This window comes from Mesoplodon bidens (assembly GCF_964165515.1).
Source record: "Mesoplodon bidens genome assembly, chromosome: 8".
Classification (NCBI taxonomy): Eukaryota; Metazoa; Chordata; class Mammalia; order Artiodactyla; family Ziphiidae; genus Mesoplodon; species Mesoplodon bidens.
Genome location: NC_138165.1, coordinates 16,219,028 through 16,232,771, shown reverse-complemented (window position 1 = coordinate 16,232,771; position 13,744 = coordinate 16,219,028). Strand labels below are relative to the sequence as shown.

The 13,744-nt window shown below is 43.5% G+C and overlaps 1 protein-coding gene across 1 annotated transcript in view; it reads left to right on the top strand.

Moving 5' to 3' along the window:
* CFAP221 (cilia and flagella associated protein 221) overlaps nt 1-7,435 on the top strand; it is an 84,014-nt gene extending 76,579 nt beyond the window's left edge. Inside the window, exons 23-24 of the mRNA XM_081242407.1 lie at nt 252-347; nt 5,606-7,435. Of these exons, the coding sequence (XP_081098533.1) occupies nt 252-347; nt 5,606-5,711 (202 nt within the window). The 3' untranslated portion in view covers nt 5,712-7,435. The remainder of the gene's footprint in view (nt 1-251; nt 348-5,605) is intronic.
* The last annotated feature ends 6,309 nt before the right edge of the window (nt 7,436-13,744 follow it).

Below are 13,744 nucleotides of genomic sequence, written 5' to 3'. Positions count from 1 at the left end.
GATATGGTCAATATTGGTAAATGTTCCACGTGCACCTGAAGAGAATATGAATTCTGTAACCGCATTTCTAAACCGCTTTTTATTCTCTGCTTATAAATAACCATTCCCACTACTGGGGGTTGGTAGAAAGCTATTTGTCAGCCTTATGCTTTTTCTTAACGTAGATTCCAGAAGAGTAGGTGGGAGGAATGTTGAAGGAATTGCATAACGCTTAAATGACGACAATATTTCTCGATTTTATTCCTTTTCAGCGAGCTCTGTGAGCAGAGTATAGACATCACGCTGACTCCAGAAATGATGGAGGTGGAATTCCCTATGTTGGACTACAAGGACACCAAGAAGGAGAAGTAAGTGGATGCTTTGATGGCTTAGGAAGAGGCAGCCAGGATAAAGTTCATCCTACAGGACGCACAGAACTGCCGTGCTGTTTGGATCTAAGAACGTGTCAAAAGGGGCACGTTTCCAATGCTTCAGATGTTTAGATGTGTATTTTATGCATAGCGACGCTCCCTCAAATGTTGTTGGCAAATAAACCTTTAGAACAGAGTCCAGCATTCCCAGTTGCTTATCGTGTGATTTCAGAGCTGTGTTTGTTTCTTATGAGTAGCTGAATGAGCTTCGTGCAGTGTAAGAGGCCCAGGCTCTGGAGCCTGGCAAGACCCGGGGCCGCATCCCATTTAGCGCCCGTGCCACCTCCAGCTGCACTGCTCATCTTCAGTAACTGGGCAGTTGTGAGGGTTAAATGAGATGCCGGTACGAAGATACCTCTCCAGCTGCTTGATGTGAACTCGCTTGGCACGCGCGAATTCTTCTCTTTGCCTCTCCCTTGGGCCAACTAGCCAAGCAAACCGTCACCCTTCAAGAATTGGTTTTGAAGAATACTTTGGTAAAGTAAATAACCACCAGAGTTCATATGGTTTGTAAGTTTGAAATTCCAGTTATCCTTTTTAGAATTCTTTTTCTCTTTAAAAAAAAAAAAAGTCTTTTTTGGGACTTCCTTGGAGGTCCAGTGGTTCAGACTCCGCGCTTCCACTGCAGGGGGTGTGGGTTCAGTCCCTGGTCGGGGATCTAAGATCCCGCATGCCGTGTGGCCAAAAAATAAACAAAAATAGAAATAAATCAGTGATTTTTAAAAAAAAATTCTACTGAAAAAAATAAAAATAAGCCTTTTTTTTACTATTAAAATGTTAGAAAATACAGAAAAATATAAAGAATAAAATAAAAACAATAATCCTACCACCCAGAGGCAGTAACTTGTACATTTTGATGTGTGGTCTTCCAAGGATTTATATGTTTGTTTGTTTGTTTAAATAAACCATAAACACCTATTATATTTTGTTAAACCATACATAAATTCATCACTCGGTATCCACAGGGGATTGGTTCCAGGACACTCCCCCACCCCGGGTACCAAAATCTGTGGATGCTCAAGTCCCTAGATAAAATGCGGTAGAATTTGCATATAACCTACGCATATCTTCCCATATACTTTAAATCATCTCTAGATTACTTATAATACCTCATACAATGTAAATGATTTGTAAATAGTTGCCAGCGCACGGCAAATTCAAGTTTTGCATTTTGGAACTTCCTGAAATATTTTTTCATCCGGGGTTGGTTGCATCTGAAGATGCAGGACCTACGGATACAGAGTGCCAACTGTATGTGTTGGTATGTGTTCATACATGCATACCTTATATATATATGAATTCAATCATATTGTTCATATTGTTTTATCTTCTAGAATTTTATTTAGCAGTATGTCATAAACATAGATGTACAGACACAGCTACACACCTTTGTATCTCATTGGTGGATGTGCCATCGTGCATTCACACGTCCTTCTCCTGATGACCACATCTCCTCTTTCCAATGTTCTGCTGTTGCCAGTAGCCCTGCAGCAAACCTCCCTGTGCCATAATTCCCTGCAGACTTATCAGCCTGTCTCCTTGGGATAAATTCCTAGAAACATAAATGTTAGATCCATGTTCATTTTAAGGTTTTAATATAGAGTGCTTCACCACCATCCAGAAAATTCATCAACAAACCTGCTACCAGCAGAGGTCAGGACGCCCCCATTCAAATGCCCTGAACAACGTGTTACATAATCAGGCTTTTTTTCTTTACCAGTATGATAGGTTTTTAAATGGCCATATCATTGTTTTAATTTTAAACTTCTTTGTTTACAAGTGATGGCAAAAAATTTCCTATGTTTATCAATTGTTTTTCTTCTTTTATGAAGGGATTTTTTGCCTATATTGTAGAAAGTGTTTACCTTTTTCTTACTTATTTGTAAGACTGCCTCATATTTTAGGGATAATTACCCTTCCTGTGTATACTGTAAATTTCTCAGTTTGTCTTCCATGTTTGGGGTGTTTGGGGGAGGCCCTGCCTTTTTGGAAGGGAATACCCATGTATCTTGGAGGAGCATGGGGTCCCCTTGGTTTGTTTGTGATAGTAGCAGAGGCCTACAGCAAACCAACACTTCTCAGAAAGTAGACTGGCAGTTTCCCGTCAAAGAAAATTGAGGAAATAAAAATTTTAAATAGAATTTCAGTAAGCATCTGTTTTAAGCAGCTAATTAACAATAAAATATCATGTTACACTACATAGCACATAGGACCTCTGACACCTCAACAAAGAGATGTACTTTGCATTTTGTTTCAGGTTTCAAACGGTTGACCAAGAGTTTTTTTTTCAATTAATTTTTTTAAAAATTATTTTATTTATTTATTTTTGGCTGCATTGGGTCTTTGTTGCTGTGTGTGGGTTTTCTCTAGTTGCAGCAAGCGGGGGCTACTCTTCATTGCAGTGTGCAGGCTTCTCATTGCGATGGCTTCTCTTGTTGCAGAGCACGGGCTCTAGGCGCGCAGGCTCAGTAGTTGTGGCTCACAGGCTTAGTAGTTGTGGCTCGCGGGCTCTAGGCGTGCAGGCTCAGTAGTTGCGGCGCACGGGCTTAGTTGCTCCACCACCTGTGAGATCTTCCCGGACCAGGGCTCGAACCCGTGTCCCCTGCATTGGCAGGCGGATTCTTAACCACTGCACCACCAGGGAAGTGTCCCTAAGAGTTTTAAATACAACCCCTTTTTTTTTTTCAATTTCAAAAATTACCCTTGGACTTAGAATGGTTTGCCCCATGAGTGGGGCAATATCTAATACCTCTTTGCTTACTTGGTATTTAACCTGGTTTTTCACCATTTTCACTACAGAAGCTAATATTTGAATGCCATTGGATTATCAAATGATTATTGAATGAAGTAGAACTTATTACTTTATATATTCACCCAAAGTGGAAGATCTTCTTTTCTTGTTCAATGTATTTTAGCTACTTTACCAAAAACAACAAAAAACAAAAAAACCAACAATGAACTCTAAACATTTTCTGCACAACTTAGCTTCCAATTTTTTTTCAAAATACACATACATTTCACACATTTTCAATAAATAGATCCATGCCTTTTGAATTCATCTAGTTTGCAGTTTAAATGATTTTTTGTATGTTTTTTCATGGGTCAAAATTGTCAATGTAATTATCAGTTTATTGGCTGCATAGTATTCCAACTGATTGATATCCCACAGATGATTTTGTTTCATTTTTTTCAAATCTTTATTGAAATATAATTGATTTACAGTTGTGTTAGTTTCAGGTGTACAGCAGAGTGACTCAGTTACACATATATATATCTATTCTTTTTCAGATTCTTTTCCCTTATAGGTTATTACAAGATACGAGTAGAGTTCCCTGTGCTGTACAGCAGGTATTTGGTTCTGAAATTCTCTCCAGTGCATAGCAAGCATGACCCAATGCTCAGTTCTGTCTTCTCTGTCCTTGCGCCTTTTCCTCACCTCCTTCAGCCTCAGCCAGAAGCGGACAGAGTCAGACGCACACACACCAGAGCTTGGTCAGACAGGGACAGAAATAAAGAGCCCATCAGTGGGACTTAATGTCCCCATGAAGACTGCTGTCTATTGGGTTTGTGGCAAATATTTATCTTCATGGAGGCAAAGAATCATCTGCTCTCCCTCGATGGCTGTAATCAACCCGAGAGATTCTTTGCTGCCTTGATGGTGATCTCACCCTCTCCAGACCCACTAAGGAGAGTCATATTGCAAAACGTCCAAGAAACTGTGAGAGTGACTTTAGTTGCCAACATATCATTCAACTCCCCTTAGATGATCATATCACTCAGTCATTAATATCTTTAAGGGCTGACATGACCTATATATTTTTACCCTGATTCCATAAGGTGGTGCCAATTAGTTTTTTCTTTTAATTATACACATTAGGGAACATTTTAGTTCTTCATTTTCAGATATTTCTGCTTTTGCAAACTTTCGGGTATTTGCCAAAACTTCACATTTCACCCTCTTTAGGAAATATTTCAGAAGCACTTAATTTTATTTTTTTAAATTTTACTGAAGTATAGTTGATTTACAGTGTTGTGTTAGTTTGTGCTGTACAGCAAAGCGATTCAGTTATACATACATATATATATATATTCTTTTTCATATTCTTTTCCATTATGGTTTATCACAGGACATTGACTATATCTCCCTGTGCTACACAGTAGGACCTTGTTGGTTATCCATCTTATAGATAATAGTTTGCATCTGCCAATTCAGCCCTCCCCCACCTTGGCAACCACTAGTCTGTTCTCTATGCCCATGAGTCTGTTTCTGTAAATAAGTTCATTTGTGTCAATTTTAGATTCCACATATAAGTGATATCATACGGTATTTGTCTTTCTCTTTCTGAGTTACTTCACTTAGTATGATAATCTCTGGGTCCATCCATGTTGCTGCAAATGGCATTATTTCGTTCTTTTTTATGGCTGAGTCATATTCCATTGTGTATATGTGCCACATCTTCTTTATCCATTCGTCTGTCGATGGACATTTAGGTGGCTTCCGTGTCTTGGCTATTGTGAATAGTGCTGCTTGAGGGGAGAAGCACTGAATTCTGTATTGAATTCTTCTGTCTGGTCAGATCGTATAGCTGAGCTCACAGTCCTTAGACATCTGTGCTTCCAACCAAATACACTCATCACGTCCTCCCAGATATTTGGAAAGTTCTACCCCTCGCCACACCGGCGACACCTGGCCTCCACAACAGCCACTCCTCCACCCAGGTGCAGAGCCCTCCCTCTTGATTCCCACCTTCTGGAGCTACGGCCAGAGTCAGAGATACTGTGCGTCCACTCGACTCATAAACATGAAGAACCAGCTCCTGCCAACTGCGCCTTCAGAAGCCATCGTGCCGGGATGTGTACGAAGAAGTTCTCCCTTCCCCTTTGCAGCAATCCTGGGGGACGGGATGCACACCAGCTGTGTGTCTGGAAACGGCGGCTGAGAGCTTAGGTCACGTGGCTCTGCTAAGAAACCGGTGCGGCTCAGACTGGAAACCAGGCTTGAGCCACTTACCAGTTGGGTGTTTCCACTGGTAACTAAGGGATCGCTAAGCGGGGTTTCAACTGTGTATGCGGATAAACAGCCCTCCGACCTTCGCAAGGCATCTTTCTCAACGGTGGGCCCGGCAGCAGGTTGGTGGTGCTTCATGACGGCCCTGATGCGCCTTGCCGGGTCTGTGTTTGATGTATATACTTAGAGAGGCGAGAGACCAAGCACAGCCACTGGAGAAGGCAGGAGAAAAGGTGTTTGAGGAGATGAAGCCCCTGCGGGGCAAAGCTCTCAACTCCTTGACTCTGGAGTAACAACAGTCACCGGGGGGTCAGTTCCGCTCACTTGCTTTCTGCAGGTCACCGTGGTCCTCTCGGTCTGTTTATGTTCCAGCCATTTGGGGAATTAAAGTCTCCAGAGGAAAAAAAAATTGGAATGTGGATGATGTATATACTTTTATTTTTCTCTGTAACAATAAAATGTCATCAGTATGATGGCAACGTTTGGAGCTCCTGGCTGCAAGCTTCGGCGTGGGCGCAACGGCTTCCGGCGTGCGAGAGGCTGAGCGCCCTCTGGGGGGCGGGGGCGGGGTTGCTCCCCCCCTTCCCCGCCGCCACCGCCAGCTCCCACGGCCCCCCAGCACCAGACCCTGGCTTTGGCGGCCGCTCCCGGAAAGAGCAGCACTGGTGAGGGCGACACTGGCTCCCCAGCGGCTGTGACGGGGGCAGACCCAGGCGGCGGGCGACCGGAGCCCGCAGACTGGCTTGGGAGAAGAGGGGGAGGCCCCTGCGAGGGTTCTCGGGAGAAGCTGGGGCGCGAGGGCGTCGCCTCGGGCCCAGGAGTCCCTGCGAAGGGTCAGTGGAAAGCAGGCCTTTTGACCGCGTGTGTCAACGTGACTCCAGTTCTTATGCACAGGCTGGCTGCACGTCAGAATCACTTGGAGAGCTTCAAAAACAACAGCTGAATCACTGCTATACTTAAAATGCATAACCAACAAGGACCTTCTCTACAGCACGGGGAACTCTCTTCAATGTTCTGTAATGACCTAAATGGGAAAAGAATCTGAAAAAGATCACATACATGTATATGTATAAGTGAGTCACTTTGCTGTACTCCTGTGAAACTGACACAGCACCGTTAATCAAGTCTACTCCAATATAAAAAACAAAACAAAACAAAACCAAAACAACAGCTGAGTCAGACTTCCTGGGGTAGGACCCAGGCAGTAAGCATCTTCAGAGCTCTCCGGAGGATCTGATGTGCAGCCCAGATTGAGACCCACTGGCCTCCAGGATAAAGTCCAAACTCCTCGCCGGGGGCTGCAAGCCCTTGCTTCTCTGGGTTCCGCCTCGAGCTTTCTTCTGCGCTGGCTCCAGGCTCTCCCTGTGGGGGCGGTGGGGCAACTGGCATGGGTGGCCGTCTGGTCCCAGGTGAATCCTGGTCCTCTTCTCATCAACCACATGGCTTCCTTAGTGTCTCTGAGCTTCCACTTTCCCCGTACAACCGGCTCCAGGGCTCGCCTCCCATGGGGCTGTGAGGATTACATTAGGAAATGGGAGAAGTGTACCTGGCATTAAACAAGAGTTCAGAAACCTGAGCTCCCCTTAACTCACAGGGCAGGACCAAGGCAGCAGTCATTTAAATTTTTTTTTCATTTTGAAATAATTTTAGACCTAAGGAGAAGTTGCAAAACCAGAACGGAGAGCTCGCATATACAGTACTCAGCTTCCCCTGATGTTAACCTCTGCTGTGGCACAATCACCAAAAACAGGAAATGAAGACGGGCTCAGCGCTGTCGACTGAGGTGCTTTCACTGTTCAGGAGCCACGTGGCGTTTAGTCTCAAGTCTCCTTACTTTCTTCTCACCTGTGACAACCCCTCAAGTCCCTGAGCCAAGCAGTTCCCAGCCAGCCCGGTACCAGGGCTCCGCCTCACAACAGCCCCTCTTTTCTTGAAGAAGTTTGAGGGCGTCTGTGTCTTACCACCAAGGAGCTGAATCAGATCTCAGGACTCAGCCAAGACACGGACACGGGGGTCTGGTGACACATTCTCCAACAGTGGTGTCTTCAACAAATGTTTCTTTTCAGATACTCTGTTTGCGGGAAGTTTGTTAAAGCCCTTGTGAAAGAGGGGAAGCGATGCAAAGGAAGGAGCTAGAAGCATACACAGAAGATCAACAGACAATACTTACACTCCCCAAGCCCTTGTGCATGCACATGCCCTTAACCAGGTCCAGCTCAATGTCTCGCCAGCTAGAGGCCCACAGAAGGTGGGCCCTTTTTTATACACTTCCTCTCCCTGATGGTAGAGTTGACCTGAACCTGAGGACAGGCTACTCTTCGGGTCCCCACTGCCTGGAGCTCGACCAGCCACCCCTGGGGCACCGGTGGCCCTGCTGCTCCCCCTCCCATCCCGGCCTTCCAGAAGCTCTCCCCTCTGCGTCCGGCTGATGCGTCTCAACTGCAAGCCTGCACAGGATGCCCAGGGCCTGTCCTGTAATTACTATCCAGCGAACTGCTCCGGACCTTTCCCTGGATCCCACGTCTAGAGGACTTACCAAGACGAATCTCCTCCTGCCTGGCAGTGCCGAGGCGCCTTTAGCCTCCAGCACTGCCCGAAGTCCAGCTGGATTAGCCTAGATGGGTACAGCAGACAGGAAGGTGGTGACCACCAGCCTTGGCTGTTCACGTCATGACCTGCAGGGAGGAGGGCCGCCAGTAAGCAGTCGTGGAAAGAACATGTGCTTCCTCTTCCTGTCTTTCCCACCAGCTGAAGAATCCCTAGGACAAGAGCCGTGGGCAAGAGTGCAGAGCCTCTGTGCCCACCCGAGGCAGTGGAGCCACATGTCTAGTCTTTACTGGGGAGGGTGCTGACATGATGGGGGCGGTTTGGGGTGAAAGATGAGACTGAAGTTTCAAAACAGACAACGAGACTCAACCAAAATGACACTGTCCCAGTAACTGATACTGACTGACAAAGTATAGATTTGGACTGTGCGTCCTTAGGGGACTCTGTCAGTAAGCAGGAGATCAGTTCAGAGTACAGCTGGTAGCAATCACTGGCAAAATAAAGTCATTTCACTTATCCCTCAATGAGCTTATAGCGCTCAAACTGTCCCCACTAGAGTCATCACCAAAAGTCCCAGCGTCTGGTGTCAAAAAGATACCAAGGAAGGACAGTCGGTGGAAAACCAGGATCGCAGAAGTGAGAGGGGGCTGTGCAGTGCAGCCTAGGCAAGGGGCCCAGGGTCTAATTTAGTCTCCGCGGGTCGATATCATAATAGACAGCACTCACATTAACGTTAGTAAAAAAATGTATTGTGGCAAGAGGGAAGCTGGTATTCAAGAAAAGACAAAAAATATTTTATATTAGAAGGCTTAAGTAGTCCATTAAACTGGAGTTAAATTTAAAATGATATGATTCCATGACATGTTAAAAATGATAATATCTTTTCGGGGCCTGCCTCTAAAGCAGCCTCTGTGCTATAGCCCACTCCCAGGGTCAAGCAGAGTGGTGTAACATATGCCCAAAGCTCCTAGATTTTTGATCTCAAGTACAGTTCCCCAAAAGGAAGCAAGGAGCCTTGGAAAGCGTCTGATCCTATGTCTTAGGGCAAGGATAATTAAGATGGGCCTGGAGCACCAGTGTGTTGCCAGAAAGAAAGTTTGCTTTCAAAATGATCCAGGGCAATTTTAAAGGATAAAGGAGCCAGTTGAAAGGGGCTCCCACTGAGCAGCTTGTGACAATTTGGGGACTAGAAAGAAAGCAGTAGTTCTCTGCAGAGACATATGAGGCATGCCAGAAAAACAAAAGAAAAGGAAAAGAAAGGCATGTACAAGTTTATAATGATGTTTACAGTATGTTGACAAAGCCAGACTGTGTGTATACTATATTCAAGTTTTGGTCAACATCAAAATTTCATCATTACAGATCAAACAGCTAAAATATTCATTGCACCCCTGGTAGGGGACGTAGAATCTTATCAGCTCTACTCAGGCAATGAAAAATTATGGAAGATTTTACTATTACAAAAAAAGACACAGGCTTGGGAAGTCCAATTATCTCCATAGTGACTCAGCCTAATAAATACCGACTCAGGATGAATCATCCTGGAAATCATGCTGGACCCCAGTCCTGGGCAAGAATATCCCATCAAGAGTTCAGCCTCCAGCACCTCAGTGTGAAATGGCCCGAGAGGATGGCTCTGTGCCCTTGGGTTAGGAGAGCACATTTGTGGTGTCTGGATGAATAAAAGAATCTGCCTGGGTTGATATTTGGGTGCTGGGTAGGCTATCTGTAATAATGAGTTTTATTCCACTGTTTTATATGTACTTCATTTAAGATGTTTAAAACACGTAAGAGAATCTGTTAGATTTACGTCTATTTTATTAGATTTATAAGAGTTGCTTAACGGTTTAGTAAGATTTTGCTTATTAGATTTGGCTCGGGAATAAGACTACTTGGGACGGGGTGGCTATTGGTGTATTTAAGAGTCGGCTAAATCAAATTTGAAAGTATGGTTTGACGTAAGGTAGATAGATAGTGGGAAGCAGCCGCAGAGCACAGGGAGATCAGCTCGGTGCTTTGTGACCGCCTGGAGGGGTGGGATGGGGAGGGTGGGAGGGAGGGAGATGCATGAGGGAAGGGATGTGGGAACAGATGTATATGTATGACTGATTCACTTTGTTATAAAGCAGAAACTAATAAAAAAAAAAAAAAAGAAAGTATGGTTTGAGATGCCCAAGGGAATTTGATCAATTGAGTACAGAAGTGTGGGGTAAAATTAAGGAAGATTTAATCTGTAAAGCCCATGGTTAACTGAAGGCTAACCAAAGAATAGGGAGAAACAAAATCTTATTTTTATACAAAGATCACTGAATTTATTAAGATAACAATATTTGCAAACTGATGTTTTAGGCTTTTAGGCTTAAGAGTTATGAGATATTTAAACATGATACTTTAATCAACTGAATAGTAATTAAAACATAAGTGGGCTTCCCTGGTGGCTCAGTGGTTAAGAATCCACCTGCTGCCAATGCAGGGGACACGGGTTCGAGCCCTGGTCCAGGAAGATCCCACATGGCGCGGAGCAACTAAGCCCGTGCACCACAACTATTGAGCCTGTGCTCTAGAGCCTGCGAGCCACAACTACTGAGCCAGCATGCCACAACTACTGAGCCTGCACTCTAGAGCCCACGAGCCACAACTACTGAGCCCACGTGCCACAACTACTGAGCCTGCGCGCCTAGAGCCCGTGCTCCGCAACAAGAGAAGCCACCACAATGAGAAGCTCACGTACCGCAACCAAGCGTAGCCCCTGCTCGCCACAACTAGAGAAAGCCTGCGTGCAGCAACAAAGACCCAACACAGCCAAAAGTAAATAAATAAAATAAATAAATAAATTTATAAAACATAAGTAACTCTTTAAGTATTCCTTTCATGCCCAAAAGCCCCCTCAGAAAAATTTTTAGGAAAAAATAGAAAATCTGAAAAGCCCTATAACAAGTAAGGAGATTGAATCAGTAATCAAAAATCTCCCAACAGGGGCTTCCCTGGTGGCGCAGTGGTTGAGAGTCCGCCTGCTGATGCAGGGGACACAGGTTCGTGCCCCGGTCTGGGAAGATCCCACATGCCGTGGAGCGGCTGGGCCCGTGAACCATGGCCGCTGAGCCTGTGCATCCGGAGCCTGCGTGTCCGGAGCCTGTGCTCCGCAACGGGAGAGGCCACAACAGTGAGAGGCCCGCATACTGAAAAAAAAAAAAAAATCTCCCAACAAAGAGAAGCCCTGAAGCCTACGGCTTCACTGGTGAAGTCTACCAAATATTTAAAGAACTAATACCAATCCTTCTCAAGCTTTTCCAAAAAAACTGAAGAGGCAGGAATGCCTCCTGATTCATTCTAGAGGCCAGCATCACTCTGATACCAAAGTCAGATAAAGACACTACAAGAAAAGAAAACTTCAGGCCAATATCCCTTATGAACAACGATGCAAACGTTCTCAACAAAATAGGAATTCAGCAGCATATTAAAGAGATTATACATCATGACCAAGTGGGATTCATTCCTGCAATGCAGGGATGGTTCAATATATGAAAATCAATCAATATAATACACCACATTAAAAGAATGAAGTACAAAAACCACATGATCATCTCAACTGATGCAGCAAAGCATTTGAGGGACTTCCCTGGTGGCACAGTGGTTAAAACTCCGTGCTCCCGCTGCAGGGAGCCCGGCTTCGATCCCTGGTCAGGGAAGTAGATCCCACATGCATGCTGCCACTGAGAGTTTGCATGCCACAACTAAGACCCGGCACTACCAAATAAATAAAAATAAATATTAAAAAATAAGTATTTTAAAAAAGCATTTGAAAAGTTCAACACCTTTTCATGAATAAACACTCAACAAACTAGGAATAGACGGAAACTGCCGCAACATAATAAAAGCCATATTTGAAAAATCCACAGCAATGGCGAAAGACTGATTTTTCACTAAGATTGGGAACATGACAAGGATGCCTACTTTCACCAATTCTATTCAACATAGTACTAGAAGTTCTAGCCAGAGCAATTAGGCAAGGAAAGAAATAAAAGGCATCCAAATTCGAAAGGAAGAAGTAAAATTGTATCTGTTCATAGATGATATGAAATTACGTTTAAAAAACCCTAAAGATTGCACGAAAACCTGTTAGAGCTAATAAATGAATTCAGCAGGATACAAAGTCAACATACAAAAGTCAGTTGCTATGTACTAACAATAAGCAGTCTGAAAAGGAAATTATGGAAACAATTCCATTCACAACAGCAACAAAAAGGAAAAATACTTAGGAATGACCTTAACCAAAGAGGTGAAAGACTTCTACACTGAAAACTACAAAACACTGCTGAAAGAAATTAAAGAAAACATAAATAATGGAAATATATCCCATGTTCGTAAATTGTGGACTTAATATTATTAAGATGGCAATACTACCCAAAGTGATCTAAAGATTCAATATAATCCCTGTCATTTTTTTTTTGGTAGAAATAGAAAAACACATCCTAAAATTCATATAAAATCTCAAGGGATCCTGAATAGCCAAAATAATTTTGAAAAAGAAGAACAAAGCTGAAGGATTCATACTTCCTGATTTCAAAACTTACTACAAAGCTACAGTATCAAAACACTCTGATTACCAGCATAAAGACATACATATATAACTGAATCACTTTGCTGTACACCTGAAACTAACACAACATTGTAAATCAACTATGCTCCAATAAAAATTACAAAAAAAAAAGGCATACATATAGACCAATGGAACAGAATAGAGAGTCCAGAAATAAATTCTGGTATATATGATCCAATGATTTTTGACAAAGGTGCCAAGACCATTCAATGAGGAAAAGACAGCAAGTGTTGCTGGGAAAACTGCATATCCACATGCAAAAGAATGAATTTGGACCCTTACCTAACACCATGTTTAAAAATTAACTCAAAATGGATTGAAGACCTAAATGTAAGACCTAAAATTATACAACTCTTAGAAGAAAACATAGGGCAAAAACTTCACGACACTGGATTTGGCAGTAATTTTTTGGATATGACACCAAAGACATGGGCAACAAAAGAAAAACAGTTTGGACTTTTCGAAAATTTAAAATTTTGTGCATCAAAAGACAATATCCTCAGAGTAAAAAGGCAACCCAAGAATGGGTGAAAATATTTGCATCATATATCTGATAAGGTATTAATATCTAGAGTATACTGAGAACTCCTAAAACTCAACCACACACAAAAAAAACCCAACCCAATTCAAAAATGGACAAAAGGGCTTCCCTGGTGGCGCAGTGGTTGAGAGTCCACCTGCCGATGCAGGGGACACGGGTTCGTGCCCCGGTCTGGGAAGATCCCACATGCCGCGGAGCGGCTGGGCCCGTGAGCCATGGCCGCTGGGCCTGCGCGTCCGGAGCCTGTGTTCCGCAACGGGAGAGGCCACAACAGTGAGAGGCCCGCGTACCGCAAAAAAAAATAATAAAATAAATAAATAAATAAATAAAAATGGACAAAGGGTTTGAATAGACATTTCTCCGAAGAAGATATACAAATGTCCAATAAGCACATGAAAAGGTGCTCAAAATCGCTAATCATTAGGGAAATGCATATCAAAACTACAAAATACCACCACACACACATTAGAATGGCTACTATCAAAAAAAACCAGAAAATAAATGTTGGTAAAGATGTGAAGAAATTGGAACCTTGAGCACTGTTGGTGAGAATATAAAATGGTACAGCCCCTGTGGAATACAGGATGCCAGATCCTCAAAAAATTTTTAAATGAAATTAACACATTATGCAACAAGTC